The 26,197-nt window shown below is 43.3% G+C and overlaps 1 protein-coding gene across 2 annotated transcripts in view; it reads left to right on the forward strand.

The window, feature by feature from the left end:
- The first annotated feature begins 5,238 nt into the window (after window positions 1–5,238).
- The window catches only part of LOC124012043 (dolichyl-diphosphooligosaccharide--protein glycosyltransferase subunit STT3B-like), a 90,735-nt gene continuing 69,776 nt past the window's right edge, over window positions 5,239–26,197 (forward strand). The window contains exon 1 of one of the 2 annotated variants that reach the window (XM_046325408.1): window positions 5,239–5,713. In XM_046325408.1, coding sequence (XP_046181364.1) covers window positions 5,454–5,713 — 260 coding nt within the window. In that variant the 5' untranslated portion in view covers window positions 5,239–5,453. The remainder of the gene's footprint in view (window positions 5,714–26,197) is intronic. The other variant, XM_046325406.1, reaches the window with a different exon arrangement.

Consider the following 26,197-nt stretch of genomic DNA (forward strand, 5'->3'; position numbering starts at 1 on the left):
GCAGTGCCAGACGTGTCCCCCTGCTTAAGCCAGTACATGTCCAGGCCCGTCTGAAGTTTGCTAGAGAGCATTTGGATGATCCAGAAGAAGATTGGGAGAATGTCATATGGTCAGATGAAACCAAAATATAACTTTTTGGTAAAAACTCAACTCGTCGTGTTTGGAGGACAAAGAATGCTGAGTTGCATCCAAAGAACACCATACCTACTGTGAAGCATGGGGGTGGAAACATCATGCTTTGGGGCTGTTTTTCTGCAAAGGGACCAGGACGACTGATCCGTGTAAAGGAAAGAATGAATGGGGCCATGTATCGTGAGATTTTGAGTGAAAACCTCCTTCCATCAGCAAGGACATTGAAGACGAAACGTTGCTGGGTCTTTCAGCATGACAATGATCCCAAACACACCGCACGGGCAGCGAAGGAGTGGCTTTGTAAGAAGCATTTCAAGGTCCTGGAGTGGCCTAACCAGTCTCCAGATCTCAACACCATAGAAAATCTTTGGAGGGAGTTGAAAGTCCGTGTTGCCCAGCAACAGCCCCAAAACATCACTGCTCTAGAGGAGATCTGCATGGAGGAATGGGCCAAAATACCAGCAACAGTGTGTGAAAACCTTGTGAAGACTTACAGAAAAGTTTTGACGTCTGTCATTGCCAACAAAGGGTATATAACAAAGTATTGAGATCAACTTTTGTTATTGACCAAATACTTATTTTCCACCATAATTTGCAAATAAATAAATTAAAAATCCTACAATGTGATTTTCTGGATTTTTTTTCTCATTTTGTCTGTCATAGTTGAAGTGTACCTATGATGTAAATTACAGGCCTCTCTCATCTTTTTAGGTGGGAGAACTTGCACAATTGGTGGCTGACTAAATACTTTCTTGCCCCACTGTAAGTGGCATACAACTGGATCTACACAATAGTTTGCCTGGGATGTGGACAAATCACACCAGACCTTTTGAGGTCTGAAAAGAGCTGACAAGCTTTGTATTTTAATTGTAATGTCCCGTAATAATTTATTGCATTTGTAAAGTGCTTCTCATTATACAGAATCATTTCTAAGTCCACAAAATAAACGCTTCAAGGGACAAGGACACCAAGGAGCACAGCTATCAACAGAAAGCCTTCACAAAGAGAAAGGTATTTAGGCTCGTTTTAAAGGAGCCCAGAGTCCGTGGTGACTTCAGGTGGTCCGGGAGGGCAATCCAGAGGCATCTTCCTACGCTCTTAAAAAAGTGGTGCTGTCTAGAACAGGAAAGTGTTAATCGGCTGTCCTCATAGGAGAGCCCTTTGAACAACTAGTTTTGGTTCCGGGTGAAATCCTTTCCACAAAGGGTTCTACGTGGAAACCAAAGGGTTATATCTGAAACCAATGGGTTCTACCATTCTACTACCTTTTTTCCCCAAGAGTGTAAAGTACTCCTAACTAACAGTACATTTTTTCCCCAAGAGTGTAAAGTACTCCTAACTAACAGTACCTTTTCCCCAAGAGTGTAAAGTACTCCTAACTAACAGTACATTTTTTCCCCAAGAGTGTAAAGTACTCCTAACTAACAGTACCTTTTCCCCAAGAGTGTAAAGTACTCCTAACTAACAGTACCTTTTTCCCAAGAGTGTAAAGTACTTTTTCTTGGATGATTGATATATTGCAAGAATATCTTGGCATGTTGCGCAAATAGTCTCACATTGTCTGCCTTCTACTACTTACAGTGCTGTAAATCTGTCCAAGTGAGACTATAGTCAATGTGACACACTCTCAGGCATACACAGTTTCAGAGCAAATGTCACCCCTTGCCAGGGTTAAGACAGTTGATACCCACATATTAACACCAGAGCTCATTTTGCTTCCCCTTCAACACCAATTTGCATAGCCAGAAGCTGTCTGTGTTAAAAGGAAATGAACAACGCTTTGGTGAAATTGGATTAATATTACGTTGCCATAGAAACATGTTTTAATTTGGGCAGGTTTAATAGAGCAATTATGCAGGTGCCTTTAATAACCCTTGTATTTATTTGTAACTTATTGCTACCTTTGTAATACAGGATTACAACCCAGCTGTAGGTTGAATATGTGAACATGTTGAAAAGGGCACATCAAAGTCTCTATATTATGGATTTTTAACTTGTAGAGTACTATTTACTTTCAGGTCTTATTTTGTTTGCTTGACAAAATATGGTGTCCTTGGTCAGAATACATAGATATAGATAGAATACATACATGCAGAATACATAGATATCCACTAGTGATTGTGATGCACAGCTGCGTATGCTGTGCTGTTTGAGGTTGTAGCACTGTTAGAATAGGTAGAGCTCAGAGTCAATGCATGCATGTTCCTGAGTACCGCATGCTGTTTAGCCCGTTAAAAGTCCCTGCTTTCACACAAAAAAAAACATTTAAATGATTTCTAACTCTGTTTGCAACATTGTAGTGCTTGAAAAATAACCTGTTTAATTAAAAAGACTCAAAGTAATAAACAAAAACACTCTTGAAAAGCAATGGAGACAAAACATCCTGTCTCTGTGTTTATACATGCAAGTGATGTTCGTCAAGTTATTACCATTTTGATATTATCATTTGGTAAGTTGCTAGCCTTGGCCTTTCTGTAGCTTCTTTTTGAGCTTTCATTATAATGCAGATGTGTTAAGGCAAGGTAAGGCACGTGGTTAACGCTGGAACTTGATGTGCTTGCTTTTCTGATTCCTCTTGATTTCCATCTTGTATAACAGACTGTGGCACCAGATGAAGCTCTGCACTACAATTCACACACTTCTCTGCATGAAATTGGATGCATCATTAAAAAGCACACTGCAAAATAAACGTTTCTCACAACTGCGGCATTGAGGAAGGTCATCCGCGACTTGACCCCAGCTTACATAACAAGAAGAAGCGCAATTGTGAGTGGTTTGAGATGATTGGAGAGTGAAACCCCGACAAATTGCTTGAGCCGACGTATGGAATGGGACTCCAATGCTCTCAGACAGACCATGTCGGTTTCAAAGACCCATCCATTTGGATGGTATTGTGGTACCACGAGCAGGCCTCTTTACCTTCTCAACCTCAGAGCAGACACCGCTTATTCCTTATGACCCAACAGACAAATGGAGGATTATGACAATTTTCAACCTGATGTTGCTCACTACCGATGACTGTGAAGTTTTGTACTTTGCTTATGAGCCTAGGGAAAAGGGGACCTTTTTCCCCCCTTTTTATACCTATTTTTGTACACTTGTGAGCCATAACAAATAAGTTATGAACCTCAAGATTGTTTACTAGATTTGAAGTCCCCAACCCGAACAACTTGATTCTTTGTATGCTAGGACTTGGCTGAGCAAGCACCTGCAGACTATCTCTGTCTCGCGGCATGCCTCTTTAAAGAACTCATGAAAGCCAGTAAACAAGGAGCCATGAAAGACAGAGAGGAACAAACAGACACTCAAGGCTCTCTCTCAGGAGACAGAAGCAAGTGAATCTGCCATGCCCAGCCAGCATCTGCATCCAAAGCAGCTCGTTTTCATCTGGGCTGTGACAACGGATGCCATTGAAACTATCTTCACGGCGTTGTTTTCCATTGATTCAAAGGTCACACTTTCAGGATTTTTTGGAGGGTAATGTGCCTGTTGTGGAATATGCAGGCATTCGTGATAATAATATAATAATAATATATGCCATTTGATGAATGAGAGACATTGTCTCTGGCTGAATTCCTCCCCTTGGCTCTGAGTTGCTGCAATAGCACACATATGCAGTGGTTTGTCTGTATTATGGACCTAATCTGATTCTGGTTTACCTGCAAGGCATCACACCATCACTCTTTCTTTCATCCTTCATCTGCTTCTCTTTATCCCCCTCTTATCTCTTGTCTCCGTCATCTCTCTATCCAGGCCCACCGTTAAGCTGGCCCAAGCTTCAATTACCCACCAATGTTCCACTATGAATATTCTTCTCATTTTCTATGTGACCCAATGGTACTGTACATCTGTACATTGACTGAAAGTTGATAGCCTTCTCTGTGTTTATGGTACTGGTGTGTCATGCCACACGGAGGCAGCACAGATGTCGCATTGTCGGGAAGTGAGTTGAATAAAACAATTTTTAGAATGGCTATCTATTTCATATCACATTCTTCATAACATCTATTCATATTCAATGTTTCCCAAGATCACTTAAAAAAAATGTATATTCAATTACCCTATTTTTCATAGAAAAGCTACTTCGTTCTTTTTCGGGGTAAAATGCAGTGAAGAGACATTTTCAAGGGCAAGGACTGTGTAGGTTGGCTTGAACGATGTACCTAATATAGATATAACAGCCAAGTATGCAACAGATGCTGTATTCCAGCAACGTGTCAAGAATACCTTTTTTTACTTGTATTTATGTCCGTTGAATACAAAGTGGTGTGCATTGTAGTAATAAGTACTGTTATAATACCCACATTAGTTTTCCCTCCAGGGATGTAAACTGCCCATGAGTCTTTCTTGTCTCGTGGAACATATTGTGATGAATGTGTTTGATAATGCACACACAAATACATTTGTGGCAGAATCAAATATTTTAGCATTTCAATCAACCAATCAATTCAATCTATTGATCTCCAATCAATTGTATCACAGTCAATTTAAAAAACTCACCCATTTCCTCTGTTGATGCCTACATATCTAAAAAGCATAGAATAAAAGATGCAAACTGTACTATCCAGAGAACTATACCTAGGTTACACAATGATTTATGGTGTACTTTTGTCTTTGCTGGGGGACAAATAGTGAGGAGAACACATACATCTTTATTAATAACCATGCCTCAGCAGAGAACCTCCAAGGGCAATATAAATATCACTTCTCGTTAAAGTTATTAATCTTCACAATCTCACAGTCTCTCTCCTGTCGACAAGACAACCCACCCATTCCATTCTCAGAGTCAGGGACATGTTTCATGCAACCACTTTATGGGCAGCTTGGCCAACATTTGAATCATGATCAAATCCACACAGTAAATGATTAAAGAAACCATAATTACTCATTTTTAAGCGGATATAACAATTATATTGTAGGCCCTATAATAAATACACTTCCAGGGTTTCAACATGCTTATGTCGGTTCTGACATTCCATTGGTAGATACATCGGTCTGTCATCGTAGTACTTGCGCGGGATTGGTTTCTTAATGTCCAACGGCTCCGCAGTCTTTGGCTCCTGTTGTACCTGTCGTTCTGTGAGAGGCTATCGGTGGTTCCTGTTGTTCCGCCCATTCCCTCCCCCTCCCCTCACCAGTCAGTCAGACCGACTTTTGGCGAGAGGGTGCTGTAGGTAATGGTGGTTGTCTCTGACAAATGTGAATTAAAAAGCCGGTGGATTTACAGCGAAGGTAAGGAGAGAAAACCACGTTGAAAATATAGGGAGCTGAACCGGAGTAAAGGGGGATAGGGAAGCGTGCTCTTTCAAACCACGCAGAATATGGCGGAGCACCACACGGCTACTGACAGCAAGCACAAAGCGTCCTTGAATGCCGGGGGCTCGCTGCATGGAAACAGCCGACCTAACGCCGCGTGTGGAGGAGGGGGCAAAGGAGGCCTCTCTGGCGGACTGGCACAGCCGGCGGGGTGGCAGTCCTTACTCTCCTTTACCATTCTTTTTCTGGCCTGGTTGGCAGGCTTCAGCTCAAGACTTTTTGCAGTGATCCGGTTCGAGAGCATCATCCACGAGTTTGATCCATGGTAAGTAGTTAGCTAACTCATTTCCAGTATTAGCTAGCTAGCCAACAACTGCCTTTGGTTGTGTTGTAGTAAATAGGCTCGCTAGCCACGAGCGACTCATGCTTGCTGCTGTTCTAGATGGGTTGATGCCTCGCTTTATTGGCTGCACTGTAATGTCTGGCGATTTGTCTCCTTGGCCGCACAATGCAGTTTCCCTAGTCAACGACTGTATCATGCACAACTTCACCGGTTGCAAAACTTTTACCGGACTGTTTTTCAAATATGATGAGTAACTTCAGCTCGCCAATCTAACAGCTAACCAGCTAGCGTTGTAAAACTAACACAGGTCAACCTGCAAAGCAACAAATGCTCCGTGTTATAAATAGGCTGACGGATTGTTAGCTAACTACTGTAACTTTAGCTAGGCAAGTAATGCCTCGAAGTCAGAACACCCTTGACATTTCCTCGTGAGGACTAGGCCTAGAACTTTGTTGTTCTAGTTGATGGGCTCTCCAACCCTGAAGGTTCACTCCGACTCTAATCTAGCACACTTTATTCTAATAACTAGCTGGTTGATAAATTGAATAAGGTTAGTTACAACTGGGGTTGGAGAGCCTTGTTCTAGTCATTCATTCATCGATTCACTCACTCATCCAAGTTAAGTATCCTAGCCAAAGTCAGTGTTATCGTGGCTCCAAGAGGACAGTCAGTGCCACTTCACTTTGGGTAGGACATGGTCAACTAGGTTCTGCATCTCAGGTTTTAGAGTATAATTTATAATTCCCAAAACATCCAAGGTTGTGGAAATGATTAATACTATAGAATAGGCATGTAAGTACTGCCTGCTCTACACAATGGTATTGTCCTCCTAACATAAATGTGGCCACTGGACAGCTTGAATGTAGTTGGACATTGCCAATGTATAATACAAATCAAGTTGATGTGGCATTTCTTATGACTGCAGGGTTGAAACCCGGAAGCCAGGGGCCGTGCCTCCCCTCGATTTGTTCTTGGCCATTCCTTCACACTGTACACATTCTGCTATTGTTTATCTGTCAAAATGGTTCACACTGTACTGGCCGGCTGGCTGCACTGCCATTCATTCTTGGGGTTGTCATCAAATTGGTGTCCCATTCAAACAGCACTGCTGATGTGCTTTTATTTCATGTAGACTACTAGCCAATACTCAACTGTTGTTACTGGACTGACACAAGTATTGGCTAGTAGTGTACATGATTGCACAAGGTGCAAGCAAGGCGGTCCCTGCAGTTAAACATCTGAATTAGTGCATTATCATCAATAAAGTGCATTTTAATCTGCCTAGGCAGTGTTGGTGTGCGCTCATTTTAAAGGGAAACTTTTGTATTTTGGCAATGAGGCCCTTCATCTACATCCCCAGGCAGATGAACTTGTGGATACCATTTTCATGTCTGTGTCCAGTATGAAGGAAGTTTTGCTAGCCAATGCTAACCAACATTGGTGCAATGATTGGAAGTAGGGGTATTTGCTAGCGTGCTATGGGATAATTGGTAGATCCTGGGCTAATGTTGCACTTTTCACAGCTACTACTATTATTCCTCTCCTGTTCTAAGCACCAAGCTTTGTCCAGACCTAAGTGTGTTGTCTGTATGAAGTACCTTCAAGTAGAACACCAGAGAACCTCTTCAGCAAAATTACAAGGAGACTCAATGCAGAATTGCACTGTGTGAGTCTCGAATGACACCCAATGGGCCCTGGTCAAAATTATTGCACTATATAGGGAAAAGGGTGCCATTGATTATTTTGGCCTATGTCTGATATGCTGCCTAACGGACTACCTTGGGTGGGCACAGGGTTTCCCAGCCGTTCTGTAAGATAAATCGTTTGCTAGCTGTGTTATGTACTAGGTGACCTGAGGACTGTGGGAAGCTCATTCACCCATCTATCAAGCTCTCCCAGATGCATTAAAACCAGGCGTGTCATATTTGATGCAGCAGATGATTTGTAACTCTTGCTGCTGTTAGGAATATATTCAAAGAGCGTTCCTCAAATCAATTCTCTTTCATGACATTGAGTTTGTCTTGAGCCTTGGTCTGTTTTTAATTTTAATTTTTAGGTGAAATCGCTGTTAACTTCCAAATACTTGTGATTTAATGAATCAAGTGTTTTACTTACAAATGTCATGCTTATCTGAGGACTGAGTTGGTAATCTTGGTTGCCTAGATGCTATAATACCACTATTGCTTTTTGGTTGAGCCTCCTCTCCAGCTATATGAAACTAACCATTATGTTGAACAAGCAGGCAATTTGAAAATGTGAGATTGGCTCTGTCAGCAGTGTGCCAAGCTAATATTGAAATATGCAAACATTTGTCTGTGATGGAACAGTGAGTGGCATGGCAAGCCTGTTATATTTCACACTGCTCTCTAAGATTGTATTCTCCCCACCTCTTGGACTTTTGGAGAACAGTTGTGGGTATTACAGTAATAATATAGCCAATTTGCCTTATTTGGTCTGTAGGCTACTTGTTTCAAACGCAAGGCTACGTCAATCAGTGTAAGGTTTTGTGTAGAAACTCATGTCTAACTTTAGCATTGCTCACCATTGCCAAAACATGACTTGGATCTTTTAAACAATTACAGCACCTCTCATTCATCAAGATGCTGCATTGACTGACTGAATGGACTGCAAACCATCATTGAGTTTCCTGAAATTCATTCCACAAGCTTGAAATCCAAGCAATAGCCTACACACCTCTTTGTGGGGGGGGGAGTGACCCCCTAAATCCCCTCTGGCAAATTTCTCTCTCTTTGTTCAATATTTGCCAAGCTGCTGATGGAGCCATTCAATATCACTCAAAGGGGTTGATTCCCACATGTCTGTGGTAACATCTGTCTGGGTTATTGACTGAAAAGAAAGTGGATTCCATCCAGACAGTGCACATGTAGGGAACTGGGACTGTCTGTCCCCCAGTTGTCCCTGGTCTACCGCACATGTAGGGAACTGGGACTGTCTGTCCCCCAGTTGTCCCTGGTCTACCGCACATGTAGGGAACTGGGACTGTCTGTCCCCCAGTTGTCCCTGGTCTACCGCACATGTAGGGAACTGGGACTGTCTGTCCCCCAGTTGTCCCTGGTCTACCGCACATGTAGGGAACTGGGACTGTCTGTCCCCCAGTTGTCCCTGGTCTACCGCACATGTAGGGAACTGGGACTGTCTGTCCCCCAGTTGTCCCTGGTCTACCGCACATGTAGGGAACTGGGACTGTCTGTCCCCCAGTTGTCCCTGGTCTACCGCACATGTAGGGAACTGGGACTGTCTGTCCCCCAGTTGTCCCTGGTCTACCGCACATGTAGGGAACTGGGACTGTCTGTCCCCCAGTTGTCCCTGGTCTACCGCACATGTAGGGAACTGGGACTGTCTGTCCCCCAGTTGTCCCTGGTCTACCGCACATGTAGGGAACTGGGACTGTCTGTCCCCCAGTTGTCCCTGGTCTACCGCACATGTAGGGAACTGGGACTGTCTGTCCCCCAGTTGTCCCTGGTCTACCGCACATGTAGGGAACTGGGACTGTCTGTCCCCCAGTTGTCCCTGGTCTACCGCACATGTAGGGAACTGGGACTGTCTGTCCCCCAGTTGTCCCTGGTCTACCGCACATGTAGGGAACTGGGACTGTCTGTCCCCCAGTTGTCCCTGGTCTACCGCACATGTAGGGAACTGGGACTGTCTGTCCCCCAGTTGTCCCTGGTCTACCGCACATGTAGGGAACTGGGACTGTCTGTCCCCCAGTTGTCCCTGGTCTACCGCACATGTAGGGAACTGGGACTGTCTGTCCCCCAGTTGTCCCTGGTCTACCGCACATGTAGGGAACTGGGACTGTCTGTCCCCCAGTTGTCCCTGGTCTACCGCACATGTACCATGAACATATATCAAGGCAGATTACTTGAAACAAGGAAAGTGCAACTCACTGCACTTTACTCTGAAGCAGGATGTGGAAAAGTTCCAATTCTCATAGATATCTCCAACAGTGGCTTGGCTGAGGAGTATCCCAAAACCTAAGTTTATTCCCTGCAGCATCTGTCGCAGCCATCTGTCCAACAGCTAATGAAATATTCAGTGCAGTGTGGTGTCCAATTACCTGCAGTGGGTGGCAAACTTTGTAAAACAAAACAGAGTCCCTATAATGCATTGCTCTGCTCACACAGCACAGGGCACAAGGCTCGATTTGATCCAATCTCCCGCAATGAATTGGGCTTACCAGTGCTTTGGCTCCATAGTTCCAATTGTATTTAACCTATGTCATCAAATGCAGGCGTAGGCCAGAATTGCAAGTACCTCAAATGGGTAATTAACCAAGGAGATGGAATGTTTTGTGATTCTTAAAACAAACAAAAGCAGCATTTTAAATGTACTCTGGATAGTGAGTGCACATGTTGAAAGAATCTTTATCTCGTTAGTGTTCTCGCATTGGATCACTCTACCCACCCTCTTGGAAGTGACTCATCGATTAGAATCACAGATCCATCCTGATGATCATTGAATTGACATGTAAAAAGGAACCTTTGTTGGGCTCCTGCAGATGAGGAAAGGCAGCTGTATGATGAAGGCACCTGCTAATTAGCCAAGCGTTGAGGAGACCTGTGAGATGAGACCAATCATTGTGCATTTCCTTGAAGCACATTTTCAATACCAAAGACGCTGATTGTGTTCTGGCTTCAGTTAGACTCCGCTCTCCAGTCCCAGGCGTAACAGAATTCGTATCACACCCAATACAGAGGGAACGATCACTCGCACCACTTTATTCTCCTGTTGTTTTCAATCAAGGTTGTTGATGCTAAGCTCACGATTAAATTCCATTTCCCGCGTACCCATCCCCAGGGTGCAGAGGCAGTGGTGGAGGCGATATGGCCGCCGCATGCTGTTCCTACCCTGGGCACCTACAGCACGCGTAGGAGCTGGCAGGAAGAAGCTTAGAGCCGAGGGGCCTCTTTTTATAACCGTTGTGGAAATGTTACACTAAATATCTGTGTGCTTCATTTCTGAAAAAAATGATTTTATAAACTCGGGGCATACCATACATATGCACGCTTCTCCGTTATAAATCAGACCTCTGATAAACTGTGTGAACCAGAATTATAACTAGCGCCCGAGCGCCCATCATTCGCCTTTTATGGTGACAATGTCCTTTTTTGCTGTATAATTCAGAACTATTAGCATTAGGCCACGGCATGCAAAATACATTGTTGTTTAATATTTAGTTTATCAATAGATTTGATTTCTATGTTCACGTGGACTGGAATATGTTATGGGTTGCCTCTGGAGATGACATCAATGATTATGGTGACTCAGTCCAAAAAAATAATGTGATACTGTTATTCTTTTCAAAATGTCCCTGACCCAAAAACCGTGGATTGATGGCAGCCTTGTAGGAAAACTTAAAGCGAGTGATGCTGCTTATAAACAGGGCAAGGCTGCCGGGACAATGGGTTGGTTGAACAGTACAAATACGACCTACGCAGATCGATCAAGATGGCGAAACACAATTATAGGGACAAAGTGCAGGAGCAATGCAGGACACAAGGCATATGTGGCAGGGAAAAATACCTATTTTCTCATGATTCGAGCACAATGACCATGAGCTGCCAAGGAGAGCCCCCGATGACAACGTGGGCTACACACACCACCGACGTATGTAAGTCATTCAAACGTGTTAACCCTCACAAAGCTGCCAGCCTAGACGTCATCCATAGCCGTGCCTTCTGAGAATGTGCACACCAGCTTACTGTTGTAAGCAAAACATTAGGAAATGTAGCTGGCTACATTCTTTCTATGATAAACATTAGAAATATGATGGCCATGCATAATCCCCCCCCCCAAATGTCTTGCTGTTTCATTGTACACACATTTTCTTGTGGCCGCCAGCCAAAGCCAGTCATGCGTCATGCATCCTCTGAAAAATGACCCGCCAAACCGTGCTTTTTAGCACCTGCTCCAATATGTCAGAGGAAACACTGTACAACTGAAGTCAGCCTGCAGGTGCCTCTCCCACCACAAGGAGTTGCTAGAGAGTGATGAGCCAACTAAAGCCCCCCTAACCCGGACAACGCTGGGCCAATTGGCCGGTAATGACCTCGAACTCCAGGCTGTAGTGCTTTAGACCACTGTGCCACTTGGGAGGCCATACGGTAAGTTTCTTAATGTGCCAGGTGATGTGGACGCGATCTGCTTTCTCTCCTAACGTATTGCACAAATTGACTTCAGGTATTTACTTAAATCTAAACCTTTTTTATATAGTTTCAACTGTATTGACAGTATTGAAAAACCATCCCGTGGCTATTTCCAAATACGTCGGTATACTGTTTACCGCCTAAGTGGTGTGTGTGTTTATATACACTCACACTGTAGAAATAAACCTAAGACTATAAAGCACCGGCATTCCTGTTTGTTTATTTCAATTGGTTTCATTGAGATGGACATTTTCTTATTTTTGGATTATGACTGTGAATAGTGTTCGAGCAGGTTTTGCAGAGTCGTTGCCGTCTGCAGCAAGGCGCAAGGCCCTCCTATACAAACAGTCCTCATTTCATGAGGATGGACAAAGCTATGCTCAGCTGGCAAGAGGAATGTGGTTGAGTTACTCGGAATTGGCAATTGCTGACGTTCCCTTTTTTTCAGCCCAAATGAATTATACATAGGTATACCTAACGGTGTGGTTCTGAAAGTGTGCAACGAGGCTGCCTAACAAGAGCCTCTTCCTGTCAGCAGCCCAGAGGCAATGCAGCATCACTGTGATAAAGGGCGACAGCGCGCTGGAGTATTTGTTAATGTGATTAATTGCTTACCGCGAAGACCCCAGTGGCCTTAAATATCGATGTCTTCCTGAAGGAGGCCAGCATCCTGGGGAGTGGGAGATAAAGCCTTAGGCTGTGTGAGGCTGTGTATGCAGTGGGGATGTTTGAGCTAGCGGAATGGTATAAAACGTATCGCTTGCAAAACCTGTAGGGTAGTATTCTGCCAATAAACCATAAGGCTTTAAAAAATAATAATAGTAATAATAATTTTACATCCTCTCCCTCGGACTACACACAATTGCTGCACTCAGGCTACCACTTTTAACTGGCATTAAAACTGCTCACAATTGCTGTTCTCAGTCAGTTCTTTCTCCCGCTCTCTCTGTATAGCCTACCCACATGCACTTGGATGCAGTTGTTGTTCCATGACCAGCAGAACCTATCCATCTTGCAATAACAGACGGAACAGTGACCTCATCGTAGGTATCATCTCAGAATGATTGCTCTGTTTCGGTAGTGTGAGCGCCCGCCTGGCTTTCGCCACCCCCTTGCTTTGCCGTTACATCTCGGTGAACAGAAACGTCAGGAGCCTAGGGCCAGAATGTTGGTCAGAAATCTAAGGGACCTAATCTGCTGATGCACAAAAAATGAAAGCCCCTCGTTGCCAGGTCCTGAGATTTCATTCTCACTTCCCTCCCTGAGAGGATGCTTAGTATTTAACTAATGTAGTGGTGGATTAATTTACATTTTTACATTTTTTTTGTCAGCTTTTAGTTGGAGTTTGATCTCTGGGATATCGCCTACCTCTCTGGGATGGATATCAGGGGCGGAGGCTGGATGATGCTAGAAGCTCTGACAGCCAACGGTCGGTGCGGGCCAAAGGGGGGGGGTAGATGGGGACCTTTCATGAGTGAGAGAATGCAAAAAAATGCATTAGCCTATCAGTTTTTCATTGGGCAGGGAATCTTGTGGGGGTTGTTTTCCATTTACAAGACTAATGTTGAATTTCTTGTGAGCCTGATGGGGTTGCTTAGTGGGAGCAGAGCTGATTTAATAAGATCAACTGCTTAATATATTTTAGTGGAGAAGTTCAAATAGCTGAGTGCTTAAGTGTCAGTTTTGTTTCTGTCTTTCAACTATTTCCATATTAGCCTGTAACTCGTTTTTTACCAACTTGATAGTGAAAGTCCTTAACTTCAAACAGCAGTCTAGATAAGGTAGCAATAACGGCAAGCAATCAAAAGGGCTGTGGAAGCGAGGGCTATTGTCAAGATTGGGCCATAGTCTTCCTCTTGTGGGTTGGAAGAATCCTTTACTAGATGGCTGCTGATCGGTATTTCCAGTGAGCTCATCTGGCATATTCTGTTATTGGTGAATGACTGATTCTCTGGGGTTGTTAGTCCTTTTTGGCTGGTTACCTGGCAAGCTGATTGGCCAGCTGGCTACTTGGTGTATCTGGTCCTGCCGTCCAAGGCAGGGCAGAGGAGGGGAGTTTTATTTTAATGGGCCCTGATGTATTGTTTTCTCTGGACATGGGCACCGTCTCAGTTTCTGCTGCTGTCTGTTGTAAGCACACAGTGTCCTCTTGGCACGGCTATAGAGGCGCCTTGCCCATTTTAGATATGCCGCTAGCTTGTGTTCAGGCCCGACTGCCCCCATGTTCGCCTGCTGCAGATGCTGCTATTGTTCAAGCAGTGTGTTCCAGCTCATCCCCCATTGCAATGAAGAAGAGCTGGCTTCATCGCAGCCCGTGACATTATAGAACGGTGGCTCTCGGGCCACATCTTTGTTTCAGGTTTGGAAAACACTGACAGCCACTCCAGGACGAGGTTACACAGGGAGGTCATCGTGGCAGAAGGAGAAGGTGAAGGGCAGTGGGGAAAGGGAGAGCGGGGTGTCTTAAGAGGGACCGCTGGAATGGATTGTCATTCGGAGACAGCCGGAGAAAGACTGTCCGAATAATGTCAAATCCCCTCACTCATCACGCCTCGCAGTTGCAAGTACTCTGACAGGTAGTCTGCGCAGGGTAGCCATGGAGAACCACAGGAGGGGACGAGAGGGGCAGTCTTAGCCCCCTGAGGATCAAGTGAGCCTGACATTCAGACAGCCCCTGAACTAAGCCTGATGGAGGTAAAAACCTGAGGTACAGCAGTATGATTGACGGGTGCAGAGCATACTGATCGTGCATGCATTCAGCGTAGTCAGGAAGCCTGTTTTCTACATAAGTAGATGAAGGTTGACCACAGGGTCATTCTGTGAGAAGTGGAAGTTATTGGACATTAAAATGGTAGTTTTTTAAATTTTATGTGAGGAAAGCATGGCAGCAAATCAAACATGCAGATTAGGCCTAGTTTAAGTAATGGGTTAATTTAGCATCTGCTTCTTTCATTCGTTTTTGTGTAGTGAACTTTTATATTTTAGTGTACTTAGTGCATAGCTGGTCATGATCATTAACACTGAAGGCGAGCCCCTCCAATCCATTAGAGGGTATTTAATATCCAATTAGATTTTTTTTAAAGCGTACCTTCAAGGATATGTCATGCAGTTTTGTACATTTTACAATCGGTTACTTCTGCTGTATAAACATTTATTTCTCCTTTGATTTTTATCGGCCTCTTTCTTGGTGTTTTGAAATTGTGTAGGTTTATTCAGGCCTGCACTGCCACATTTTACTCTTCTCCTGTCCATTTGCGAGATGTGACTTGCTGCTAATGATTGTCAGTGCTACTGAGTTCAAGGATCTTCTATAGTATTTACAGAATGCTGTGTTAGGCGAATTATCACCAGATATGACCACAAATCAAATAGTCTAGCTTTCAATAAAAAATGATTTGTTCTATTTTTCTCTAGGTTTATTTATTATAAAACTGAGTTTCCCATGACAGAACCATTTACAATCCAAGAGATTTCATTTTAACAGTCTTAGTATTAAAAGCAGAGATTCCTTTATCCTCTTGCCCCTTGCTCTCTCCTCAGCCTTAAATTGATTTTCAGAAATTAATATATAATATGAATTTTTCAGCAGCTCTTGAATTTAATTTGTCCATGATGTGAAGCTTGGTGGTTGAGGAAGTGAGTGGCCTTCCAAATGCAAATCAATGACCCTTTTGTGGGTGGGGGGGTTCAAGTGACTTCAATATTGTATTTGTGTTTCCATTAGTTAGCCTAATATTTGGTCTAACTATAATATTTATCAGATAACTGTGAGCCAAACCACAAGCTGTAGCACTCTCACTTAGTACCTGTCAGTATATATTTTTTATTTGAACCTTTTTGTTTTAACTAGGAAAGTCCGTTATGAACAAATTCTTATTTACAATGATGGCCTACACCGGCCAATCCCAGACGACGCTGGGCCAATTGTCTGCCGCCCTATGGGAATCCCATTCAAACCAGGGTGTCTGTAGCACTGAGATGCAGTGCCTTAGATCGCTGCATTCAGGAGCTCACTCGTTGGTGGACACGGCACTGATGTAGCACTTTTCACCAGTATTTGCCATGATACTATCCATTCTGACAATATTGAGAGTTCCGAATCTGAGAAACCTGGATTTGTAAAGATATTGCTGATGCCAATCTGATCAACGCCTCACCAGTATCAGGAACAGGAATTCCCTTAGTACCATTGCTATGCCAGTGGGATCAAACCACTTTGCAGAAGCCATGGTACGCTAACCAATTGCAGGGTGGCTACAGTATCACACGGTTGTGCCCTCAGAATTGAAAGCCTGATGCCTGTGACCTGACCAGTAGAAGGATGCCCTTGTCTCTTATCGTTCTTTTGATAACGTGCTCCGTCATGTATTTTTTTTAATCAGTGGAAGACTCAAAAAGAAAGGATGGCGATAGGGCTTGCATTCAAGGTTAAAGGTCAGGTGCTTTATCCTTCAGCACTGTTGCTGCTAAGTCACAGTAACAGTCTGGTGACTGGACACCTAACAAAACATTTTTATAGTTGCTTTTGACTTACAAGCATCGTGGAGGTAATGGAGATGCCACATCCTTGCTCTCGCATCCCATCAGTTTCTCAGTTACTGGGGTTATTGAGTTTGTTGTCCACTTTCCATTGGATCATAAATCTGTAGCTAGGTTCCTTACCTGTTTTCCTCCCCCTGCAAATGGGGAAAGAAATGAAGATTTGTTTAATGAAGCTGGTGATGCACATCTTCACAGACATGCATGCACAGTGAACAGAACACCACAGGCTGTCTGGAATTGTGCCAATCCCATTAATGTTCTCTCGTACTGTTGCTCCACAACTGGGGACCCGTGAATAATTATCTCGCAAAGAACACTTTGCAGGTTTAGTTTGATAGAATGTTGGTTATTAGGGTCTAGAGTTGACAAAGAACAGCTTGAAATAAGAATCCATGATAAGTGTTAACACGTTATAATTAGTATCTGTGTTTGCACCCATGGACCAGGAAATGATTTGTTATTCCAGAAAGCCAAAATGACGGATGGATCAACGTTGCCTTAAGACAGGATAGGGATTTGGCAAGAGGTTGCGCTCGTCTCAACACCCTGGACCCCAACAAGTCACAAAAAAGTTCCTCAGATAGTCGAGACAGGACAGAAATAAAAATCCCAAAGTCCATTGTGTAGTCTAATGTTCGCTCTTCTGGTTAAGTCTTCTAGCAAATCGGCTTTGATTCACCAGAGTCAATTTCAAGACTAGATTTTGGTCAAGTTTGGTCTTGATGTAGGGCCTAGGCAAGCCTAAGCTTTAGTGTTCTTTGCATTCTCGGTCTAGAAACTATTTCAGAAAAACCTGTCATACTGCCAGTATTGACAATCGTTTTGCAAGAAACTTGACGCTGGGATTGGTTTGTACGAATATCTTCTCCACTGACAGTGTTCTTTTGTTCAGTAACTCAGCCAAAACGGATGTTGTCGCAGTGTCATTGCCCTGTGCGCTGACCAGGTTAACAGCAGAGGTGAGCTTAACTTGGTGTCTTTCGAACAACTTTAATTTCCTCAAAGGCTTTTAAAACTATTTTGAAGACTGTTCCGAAATGACCAACGAAGACCTCCGTTGCTTACGTGGATTATTTTCCCCTGCATTTCTGCCAAACTGATTAAATCATCAAGTATCATACTTGATTACATAATCTGATCTGACATTACTAAAGCACTGCTCTGCTTTAACAACAATATAAACAAGGCAGGTCCAGTCATGTGGTCAGGTTCCACAAAGAGAGAATTGGGAAAAATGTCCAACTGGCTTAGAACAGGGCTAAACGGCTGGCCCTTAAATGTACACGTAGGGCTAAAATTAATAATATGCATATCAATCACTCATGGCTCAAAGTGGAGGAGAAATGGACTTGTTTTTGTAAGAAGTATTGACATGCTGAATGGACTGGGCTGTCTGTTTTTTAAACTACTGGCACACAGCTAAGACACCCATGCATACCCCAGAAGACATGCTACCAGAGGTCTCTTCAGTCCCCTAGTCAAGAACAGACACACAGTACTACATAGAGCCATGCCTACATGAAACCCTATTCCACATCAACTCATGCAAGCAGTAAAATCCTATTTAAAAGGGCTAAATACACCTGATGGAACAGCGACAACTGACGAGTCACACACAGGTACACCTGAATTGTGTTTTGTAGTAGAGTAGTGGCTCGAGGGCACACACTGAGTTTATTGTGTAATGTTGTGAAATGTATTTGTGTTTAAAGATGGTATGTATATTACTGCCCTAATATTTGATGGACCCCCAGGAAGAGTGGGGATCCATCATAAATACATATACTCCAAGTCGACTCTGTCTCCTGAATTATGTGGTATAGAGCCCCATTGAAACCTTAGTCATTTGTATGATCCTTGATTACATAATCCCCTGTTCCGTTTTCAAAAGCAACATTTCCCCTGGTTTCCCTTTGTTGTTTGTTGGTGGCTCCCTCCCCCCCCCCCGTAGCCCTTGTAAAAATTCACTGCATTCAAAGGCTGAAAAGCCCCTGGGGCAGTATTATCTTCTTATCCCATTGTTTTTATCCCAAGTGAAGCTGCGACCTTCAAAGTATATTTCTTGAGCGACTGATGTGGTGCTTTTTCGAGAGATCAAGGGAGATGTTACAGCCACTTAGGAATGAACTCCTCTCAGATGACGACGGACCACTTTCATTATTAAAAGAACTCCTCTGCTTTATTGGACTATACACTGTTCAAAACATTAAACACCAGTTCTTTCCATCACAGACTGACCAGGTGAATCCAGGTGAAAGATATGATCCCTTATTGATGCTACTTGTTAAATCTATTTCAATCAGTGTAGATAGAAGGGGAGACTGGTTAAATGCGTTAAACATTTTTTTTAAAGCCTTGAGACATGGATTGTGTATGTATGCCATTCAGAGGGTGAATGGGAAAGACAAAATATTTTAGTGCCTTTTGAACGGGGTATAGTAGTAGGGGCCAGGCGCACCGGTCTGTGTCAATGCTGCTGTTTCCCGCATGTATCAAGAATGGTCCACCACCCGAAGGACATCCAGCCAACTTGACAAACCCTTGGGAATTATTGGAGTCAACATGGGGCAGCATCCCTATGTAATGCTTTTTGACACCTTGTAGAGTCCATGCCATGACGAATTGAGGCTGTTCGGAGGTTAAAATGGGGGGGGGGGGTTCAACAAATGTGCCCTTTAAGCTGCACACAGCTCCCACGGTAGAGAGAAGCACGAAATTGAACTTCACTCTACTTTCTAGAGTTTTCCCCGTTTTTAACATTATAAACATTTCTATTTACTTACGGAATATTAGCCACTTTCAATGCAACAATCCGAAACAAAATGAACTATGCAAGACTTAGTTGTAGGCAGAACGCATCAGAGTAGGATTCCATTGCAGTGACAGGCACGCCTCAGGCCTGTACTCTACACAGACCGGTGCGCCATAACCAATCAGAGCTGCATTAGGCCTATATGCAGATAGCATGTAGCGACGTGTGCACATTTGTTAAGGGTTTCATATCCTTTGCTGCGAGTTGTTAGCCCAGTGAGTTATTAGCCCAGTTATAGATCATTTGTAGTCAGCAATGGAGGAGTCATTGCTTCCTACAAGAGCACAAAACGTGTGCATTTCTAGACATCAGGTAGAGCTTTAAGAGGCATTGTTGTAGTTTATTCAAGCCCATCTCAAAATAAGTAGGCAGAGGGTGGCATCATTTGTCTGCTTCTCTGTAATAATGCTATGGGAATAATCCTGCATTTTATTTTGTAAAGTACTTTCTTTGCATCAAACATTTTCAATCACCTCGTCCGAGGACAAGTGGATCAACAGTTTAAAGTGAAGCCCCCCCCCCAAGTTTTCTGGAATGTAGACACTGAACATCACACTTTGTTTTCTACTTTGATGGCGGACTACATTATGATCAAATAGCCACTGGGTACTTGACCACTGTTAAAAATACATTTAAGCGTGTACAGCCTCGGTGTTCACAGTAAACGTGCGCTAGAAGTTGTACAGAATTTTCGCAATGCTCAAGTATGAGCTCAGCAGATCTGAAATTTGCTCAGTGATGAAAAACATTTAAGGGAACGTTGGGTGCATTGGCACATTAGGCACTATTTATTTTCTTTGATGGGAAGAAGTAAATTCAGACTCTACATTTCCCTTTCGATATGTCTTTTCATTTATCAAATGTATTTATATAGCCCTTCTTACATCAGCTGATATCTCAAAGTGCTGTACAAAAACCCAGCCTAAAACCCCAAACAGCAACCAATGCAGGTGTAGAAGCACAGTGGCTAGGGAAAAACTCTCTAGAAAGGCCAGCACCTAGGAAGAAACCTAGAGACGAACCAGGCTATGTGGGGTGGCCAGTCCTCTTCTGGCTGTGCCGGGTGGAGATTATAACAGAACATGGCCAAGATGTTCAAATGTTCATAAATGACCAGCATGGTCAAATAATAGTAATCACAGTGAACAGGTCAGGGTTCCATAGCCACAGGCAGAACAGTTGAGACTGGAGCAGCAGCACGGCCAGGTGGACTGGGTACAACGAGGTCGTGATGCATGGTCCTAGGGCTCGGGTCCTCTGAGAGAATGAGAGAGAGCATACTTAAAATCACACAGGACACTGGATAAGACAGGAGAAATACTCCAGATATAACAGACTGACCCTAGCCCCCCATCACACAAACTACTGCAGCATAAATACTGGAGGCTGAGACGGGAGGGGTCAGGAGACACTGTGGCCTCATCCGATGATACCCCCGGACAGGGCCAAACAGGAAGGATATAACCCCACCCACTTTGCCAAAGCACAGCCCCCACACCACTAGAGGGATATCTTCAACCACCAACTTACCATCCTGAGACAAGGCCGAGAAAAGCCCACTAAGATCTGCGCCACGGCACAACTCAAGGGGGGGGCCCCAACCCAGACAGGAAGGCCACGTCAGTGACTCAAGTGACGCACCCCTCCTAGGGACGGCATGAAAGAGCACTAGTAAGCCAGTGACTCAGCCCCTGTAATAGGGTTAGAGGCAGAGAATCCCGGTGGAGAGGGGGGGGGGACCGGCCAGGCAGAGACAACATGGACGGTTTGTTGCTCCAGTGCCTTTCTGTTCACCTTCACACTCCTGGGCCAGGCTACACTCAACCGTACAACCTACTGAATAGATTAGTCTTCAATAAAGACTTAAAGGTTGAAACCGAGTCTGCGTCTCTCAAATGGGTAGGCAAGACCATTCCATAAAAATGGAGCTCTATAGGAGAAAGCCCTGGCTCCAACTGTTTGCTTAAAAATTATTGGAACAGTTAGGTCGGCCTGCGTCTTGTGACCGTAGCCTACTTATAGGTATGTATGGCAGGACCAAATCGGAAAGATGGGTAGGAGCAAGCCCATGTAATGATTTGTAGGTTAGCAGTAAAACCTTGAAATCAGCTCTTGCCTTATCAGGAAGCCAGTGTAGGGAGGCTAGCACTGGAGTAATATGATCACATTTTTGTTGGTTCAAGTCAGGATTCTAGCAGCCGTATTTAGCACTAACTGAATTTTATTTAGTGCTTTATGCGGGTAGCTGAAAGTAGAGCATTGCAGTAATCTAACCTCGAAGTAACAAAAGCATGGATACATTTTTCTTAAATTTCTGATTGTTTCAAGGACAGCTTTTTCCAGTCTTGATATGTTCGTCAAAAGAGAGATCGGGGTCCAGAGTAACGCAGAGGTCCTTCAGTTTTATTTTAGATGACTGTTCAACCATCAATATTTATTGTCAGATTCAACAGAAGATCTCTTTGTTTTGTGGGGCCTAGAACAAGCATCTCTGTTTTGTCCTTGTTTAAAAGTAGAACGTTTGCAGCCGTCCACTTCCTTATGTCTGAAACACAGGCTTCCAGCGAGTGTAATTTTGGGGCTTCACCGTGTTTCATTGAAATGTACAGCTGTGTGTCATCCGCATAGCAGTGAAAGTTAACATTATGTTTCCGAATGACAAGTGGAATGATCACCAAGTGGCAAAATATATAGTGAAAACAATAGTGGTCCTAAAACGGAAATTTGAGGAACACTGAAAATTACAGTTGAATTGTCAGAGGACAAACCATTCAGAGACAAGCTGATATCTTTCCGACAGCTGAGATCTAAACCAGGTCAGAACTTGTCCGTGTAGACCAATATGGGTTTCCAATCTCTCCAAAAGAATGTGGTGATCAATGGTATCAAAAGCAGCACTAAGGTCTAGGAGCACGAGGACAGGTGCAGATCCTCAGTCTGATGCCATTAAAAGGCCATTTACCATCTTCACAAGTGCAATCTCAGTGCTATGATGGAGTCTAAAACCAGACGGAAGCATTTTGTATATATTGTTTGTCTTCAGGAAGGAAGTGAGTTGCTGCGCAACAGCCTTTTCTCAATTTTGAGAGGAATGAGAGATTTGATATAGGCCAATTTAGTTTAAAAAAAATAATTCTGGGTCAAGGTTTGGAATTTTCAAGAGGCTGCTTTACTGCCACTTTTAGTGAGTTTGGTACACATCTGGTGGATAAAGAGCTGTTTATTATGTTCAACATAGGAGGGCCAAGCACAGGAAGCAGCTCTTTCAGTAGTTTAGTTGGAATAGGGTCCAGTATGCAGCTTGACTGTTTAGAGGCCATGATTATTTTCATCATTGTGTCAAGTGATATAGTACTGAAACACTTGACAATTATCATTGCCATTACTCTTTTACCACGACTGCTTATCGTGACCTTGAAATATACTTGGTTGATCTTTTTCAATGTGAAGTTCACTTAATTCAGTCATGTTTGCTTTTCCAATTATCAGTCTGTTGCTTTCAACATTGTCTTTCAAAAAAGGCATTTTAACTCCAAGTGAGTCGCCTCTTGAACTTTGAGTCGCCTCTGACGGCTGGCCCTCACATCTTTCCATTTTGAAAGGGGATGTAATTGTAAAGGCTCTTTACTGCTCCGTCACCTGTCATCCCACTGTATTCTGAGAACCCTGTCGTCCTGAAAGCCCTTCTGCTGTAGTTGAATATGAGTGTCTGCCACCTTATTAGACCTCTGTGCCCTATTACATGCCATGGTGTGTGTGTGTGTGTGTGTGTGTGTGTGTGTGTGTGTGTGTGTGTGTGTGTGTGTGTGTGTGTGTGTGTGTGTGTGTGTGTGTGTGTGTGTGTGTGTGTGTGTCCTTTTGTTTGAGCTTGGCCTCAATCACAAAAACCAACAGACCAGGCCTCTACGGTCATGGGATCCCATTAAAAATAACCCCATTTAGGTGGAATGAAACACTCACTCTGTTGTAAATTCAATTGCTTCGTTTCCTCTGCCTTTGTAAGCTCCCTAATAAAATGTCACTTTTGATAAGACACTTAAATTGTCATTGTTTTACTTACTATGCCTTCAGAAAGTATTCAGACCCCTTGACTTTTCCCTAATTTTGTAACTATACAGCCTTATTCTATAATGATTTAAATCAATCAATTTCAATGCACAATATCCCATAATGACAAAGCAAAAACAGGTTTTTAGATTACTTTTTTGTGCAAATGAAAAACTACTTACAATCATTGGAGTCCACCTGTGGTAAATTCAATTGATTTGAGCATGATTTGGAAAAGCATACACCTCTCTATAAAAGGTCCCACAGTTGACAGTGTATGTCAGAGCAGAAACCAAGCCATGAGGTTGAAGGAATTGTCCGTAGAACTCCACAACAAGATTGTGTCGAGGCACAGCTCTGGGGAAGGATGTCTCCATTTGAAGCTCCTCAAGAACACAGTGGCCTCCATCATTCTTAAATGTTAGAAGTTTGGAACCACCAACACTCTTCCTAGAGCTGGCTGCCTGTCCGAACTGAGCAATTGGGGGTGAAGGGCCTTGGTCAGGGAGGTGACCCTGACAGAACTCCAGAGTTCCTCTATGGAGATGATGTCCTTCTAGAAAGTTCTCACAATCTCTGCAGCACTCCACCAGTCAGGCCTTTATGGGGCAGTGGCCAGACTGAAGCCACTCCACAGTAAAAAGGCACATGACAACCCACTTGGAATTTGCCAAAAGGCACCTAAAGGACTCTGACCATGAGAAACAAGATTCCCTGTTCTTATGAAACCAAGATTGAACTCTTTGGCCTGAATGACAAGTGTCACGTCTGGATGAAACCTGGCACCATTACGGTGAATTATGGTTGTGGCAACATGCTGTGGGGATGTTTTTCAGTGGCAGGGACTGGGAGTCTAGGCAAAATTTAATGGAGCAAAGTACAGAGCTCCTTGATGAAAACCCGCTTAGGACCTCAGACTGGGGCGAAGGTTCACCTTCCAACAGGACAATGACCCTGAGCACACAGCCAAGACCATACAGGAGTGGCTTCGGAACAAATCTCTGAATGTCCTTGAGTGGCCCAGTCAGAGCCTGATCTTAAACCTGATCTAACATCTCTGGAGAGACCTGAAAATAGTTTTGTAGCAACGCTCCCAATCCAACCTGACAGAGCTTGACCGGATCTGAGGAGAAGAATGGGTTGAAAATCCCCAAATACTAGTGTGCCAAGCTTGTAGCGTCATACCCAAGGAGAATCGAGGCTAATCACTGCCAAAGGTGTTTCAACAAAGTATTGAGTAAAGGGTCTGAATACTTATTAAATGTGGTATCCATTTTTTTATATTTCTTTTTATAAATTTGCAAAAATGTCTAAACCTGTTTTTGCTTTGTCATGGGGTATTGTGTGTTGATCAGGGGGGGTTTGATAAATGATAGAATAGGGCTGAAACGTAACAATGTGGAAGGTCAAGTGGTCTGAATACTTTCTGAAGGCACTGTATACTACATTTGCTTCTAAAATGGCAAGTGAGGGTGGAAAAGCTATTTGAAGGCCTGACATTTTGGCCTTATTAGAAGAAGCGCAACCAATCGTAATGACTCAGACATGAATGTCAGTCTGAGAATGCCTAGCTGCATCTTGGTGCCATTTTCCCTTTGTATAGGGTTGTTTGTGGAGCTGTGTTCATTCTGGCACTAGTTTTTAGATGTAGTCATCGGTCATTTTGACAATAACTATACAAATTATTCAATTGACAAAAATGTGACTAACAGTGTTCTTTTAGTCAACAAAATGTCATTTAATTTTAGTCACATTTTTGTCACATCACCTTTGTATTGCCCCAGGCTACCTGGGGCAGGCAGGTAGCTTAGTGGTTAGAGCATTGGGCCAGTAACTGAAAGGTTGCTGGGTCGAATCCCCGAGCTGACAAGGTAAAGATCTGTCATTCTGCCCCCGAACAAGGCAGTTAACCCACTGTTCCCCAGTAGGCCGTTATTATAAATCAGTATTTGTTCTTATCTGACTTGCCTAGTTAAATAAAGGTTAAAAAAATGTAGTACCTGTAGTAAATATAAATCACCTACTTCAAGAAAGAACATTTTTACCAACATTTTTCTGCTTAACATTCTGTTCTCTTCCCAACAGTAGAAATCTAAACATACAGTACCAGTCAAAGGTTTGGATACACCTGGTCATTCCAAGGTTTTAATGATTACCATACAGTACTAGTCAAAGGTGAATAAATCAAAACTATGAAATAACATGCACATGGGAATATATTTGATATTCTTTCAAGTAGCCACGCCTTGACAACTTTGCCCACTTCTGTTATTCTCTCCACCAGCTTCATGAGGAATGCTTTTCCAACAGTCTTGAAGAAGTTGCCACATACAGCTCTGGAAAGGAATTGAAGCGACCACAAAATTATCTGTTTCTCTGGTGTGTCGCAAGCCATCAAACAAAGCCGAGCTTGCTTGAATTTTTGCAGCAGGAGTGGCATAAAGTCACCCAACAGTAATGTGGCAGAATGTTGGAGAGCATGCCAAGACGCATGAAAGCTGTGATTTGAAAATCAGGGTTATTCCACCAAATATTGATTTCTGAACTCTTCCTAAGTTAAAACATTAGTATTGTGTTTAAAAATGAATATAAACTTATTTTCTTTGCATTTCTCGCGGTCTGACAACACTGCATCTTTGTAATTTTGATCAAATATTAATTTTCTGCAAATAAATGCTCTAAATGACTTTTTTTATTTGGGAGAATTGTCGGTAGTTTATAGAATAAAACAAACATTTTCATTTTACCCAAACACGTACCTATAACTTAGTAAAACCAGAGCTGTATGCAGAGCGCTTGTTGGCTGCATTTCCTTCACTCTGCGGTCCAACTCATCCCAAACCATCTCCATTGGGTTGAGGTCGGGTAATTTTGGAGGCCAGGTCATCTGATGCAGCA

This window comes from Oncorhynchus gorbuscha, linkage group LG24 (genome assembly GCF_021184085.1).
Source record: "Oncorhynchus gorbuscha isolate QuinsamMale2020 ecotype Even-year linkage group LG24, OgorEven_v1.0, whole genome shotgun sequence".
Lineage (NCBI taxonomy): Eukaryota > Metazoa > Chordata > Actinopteri > Salmoniformes > Salmonidae > Oncorhynchus > Oncorhynchus gorbuscha.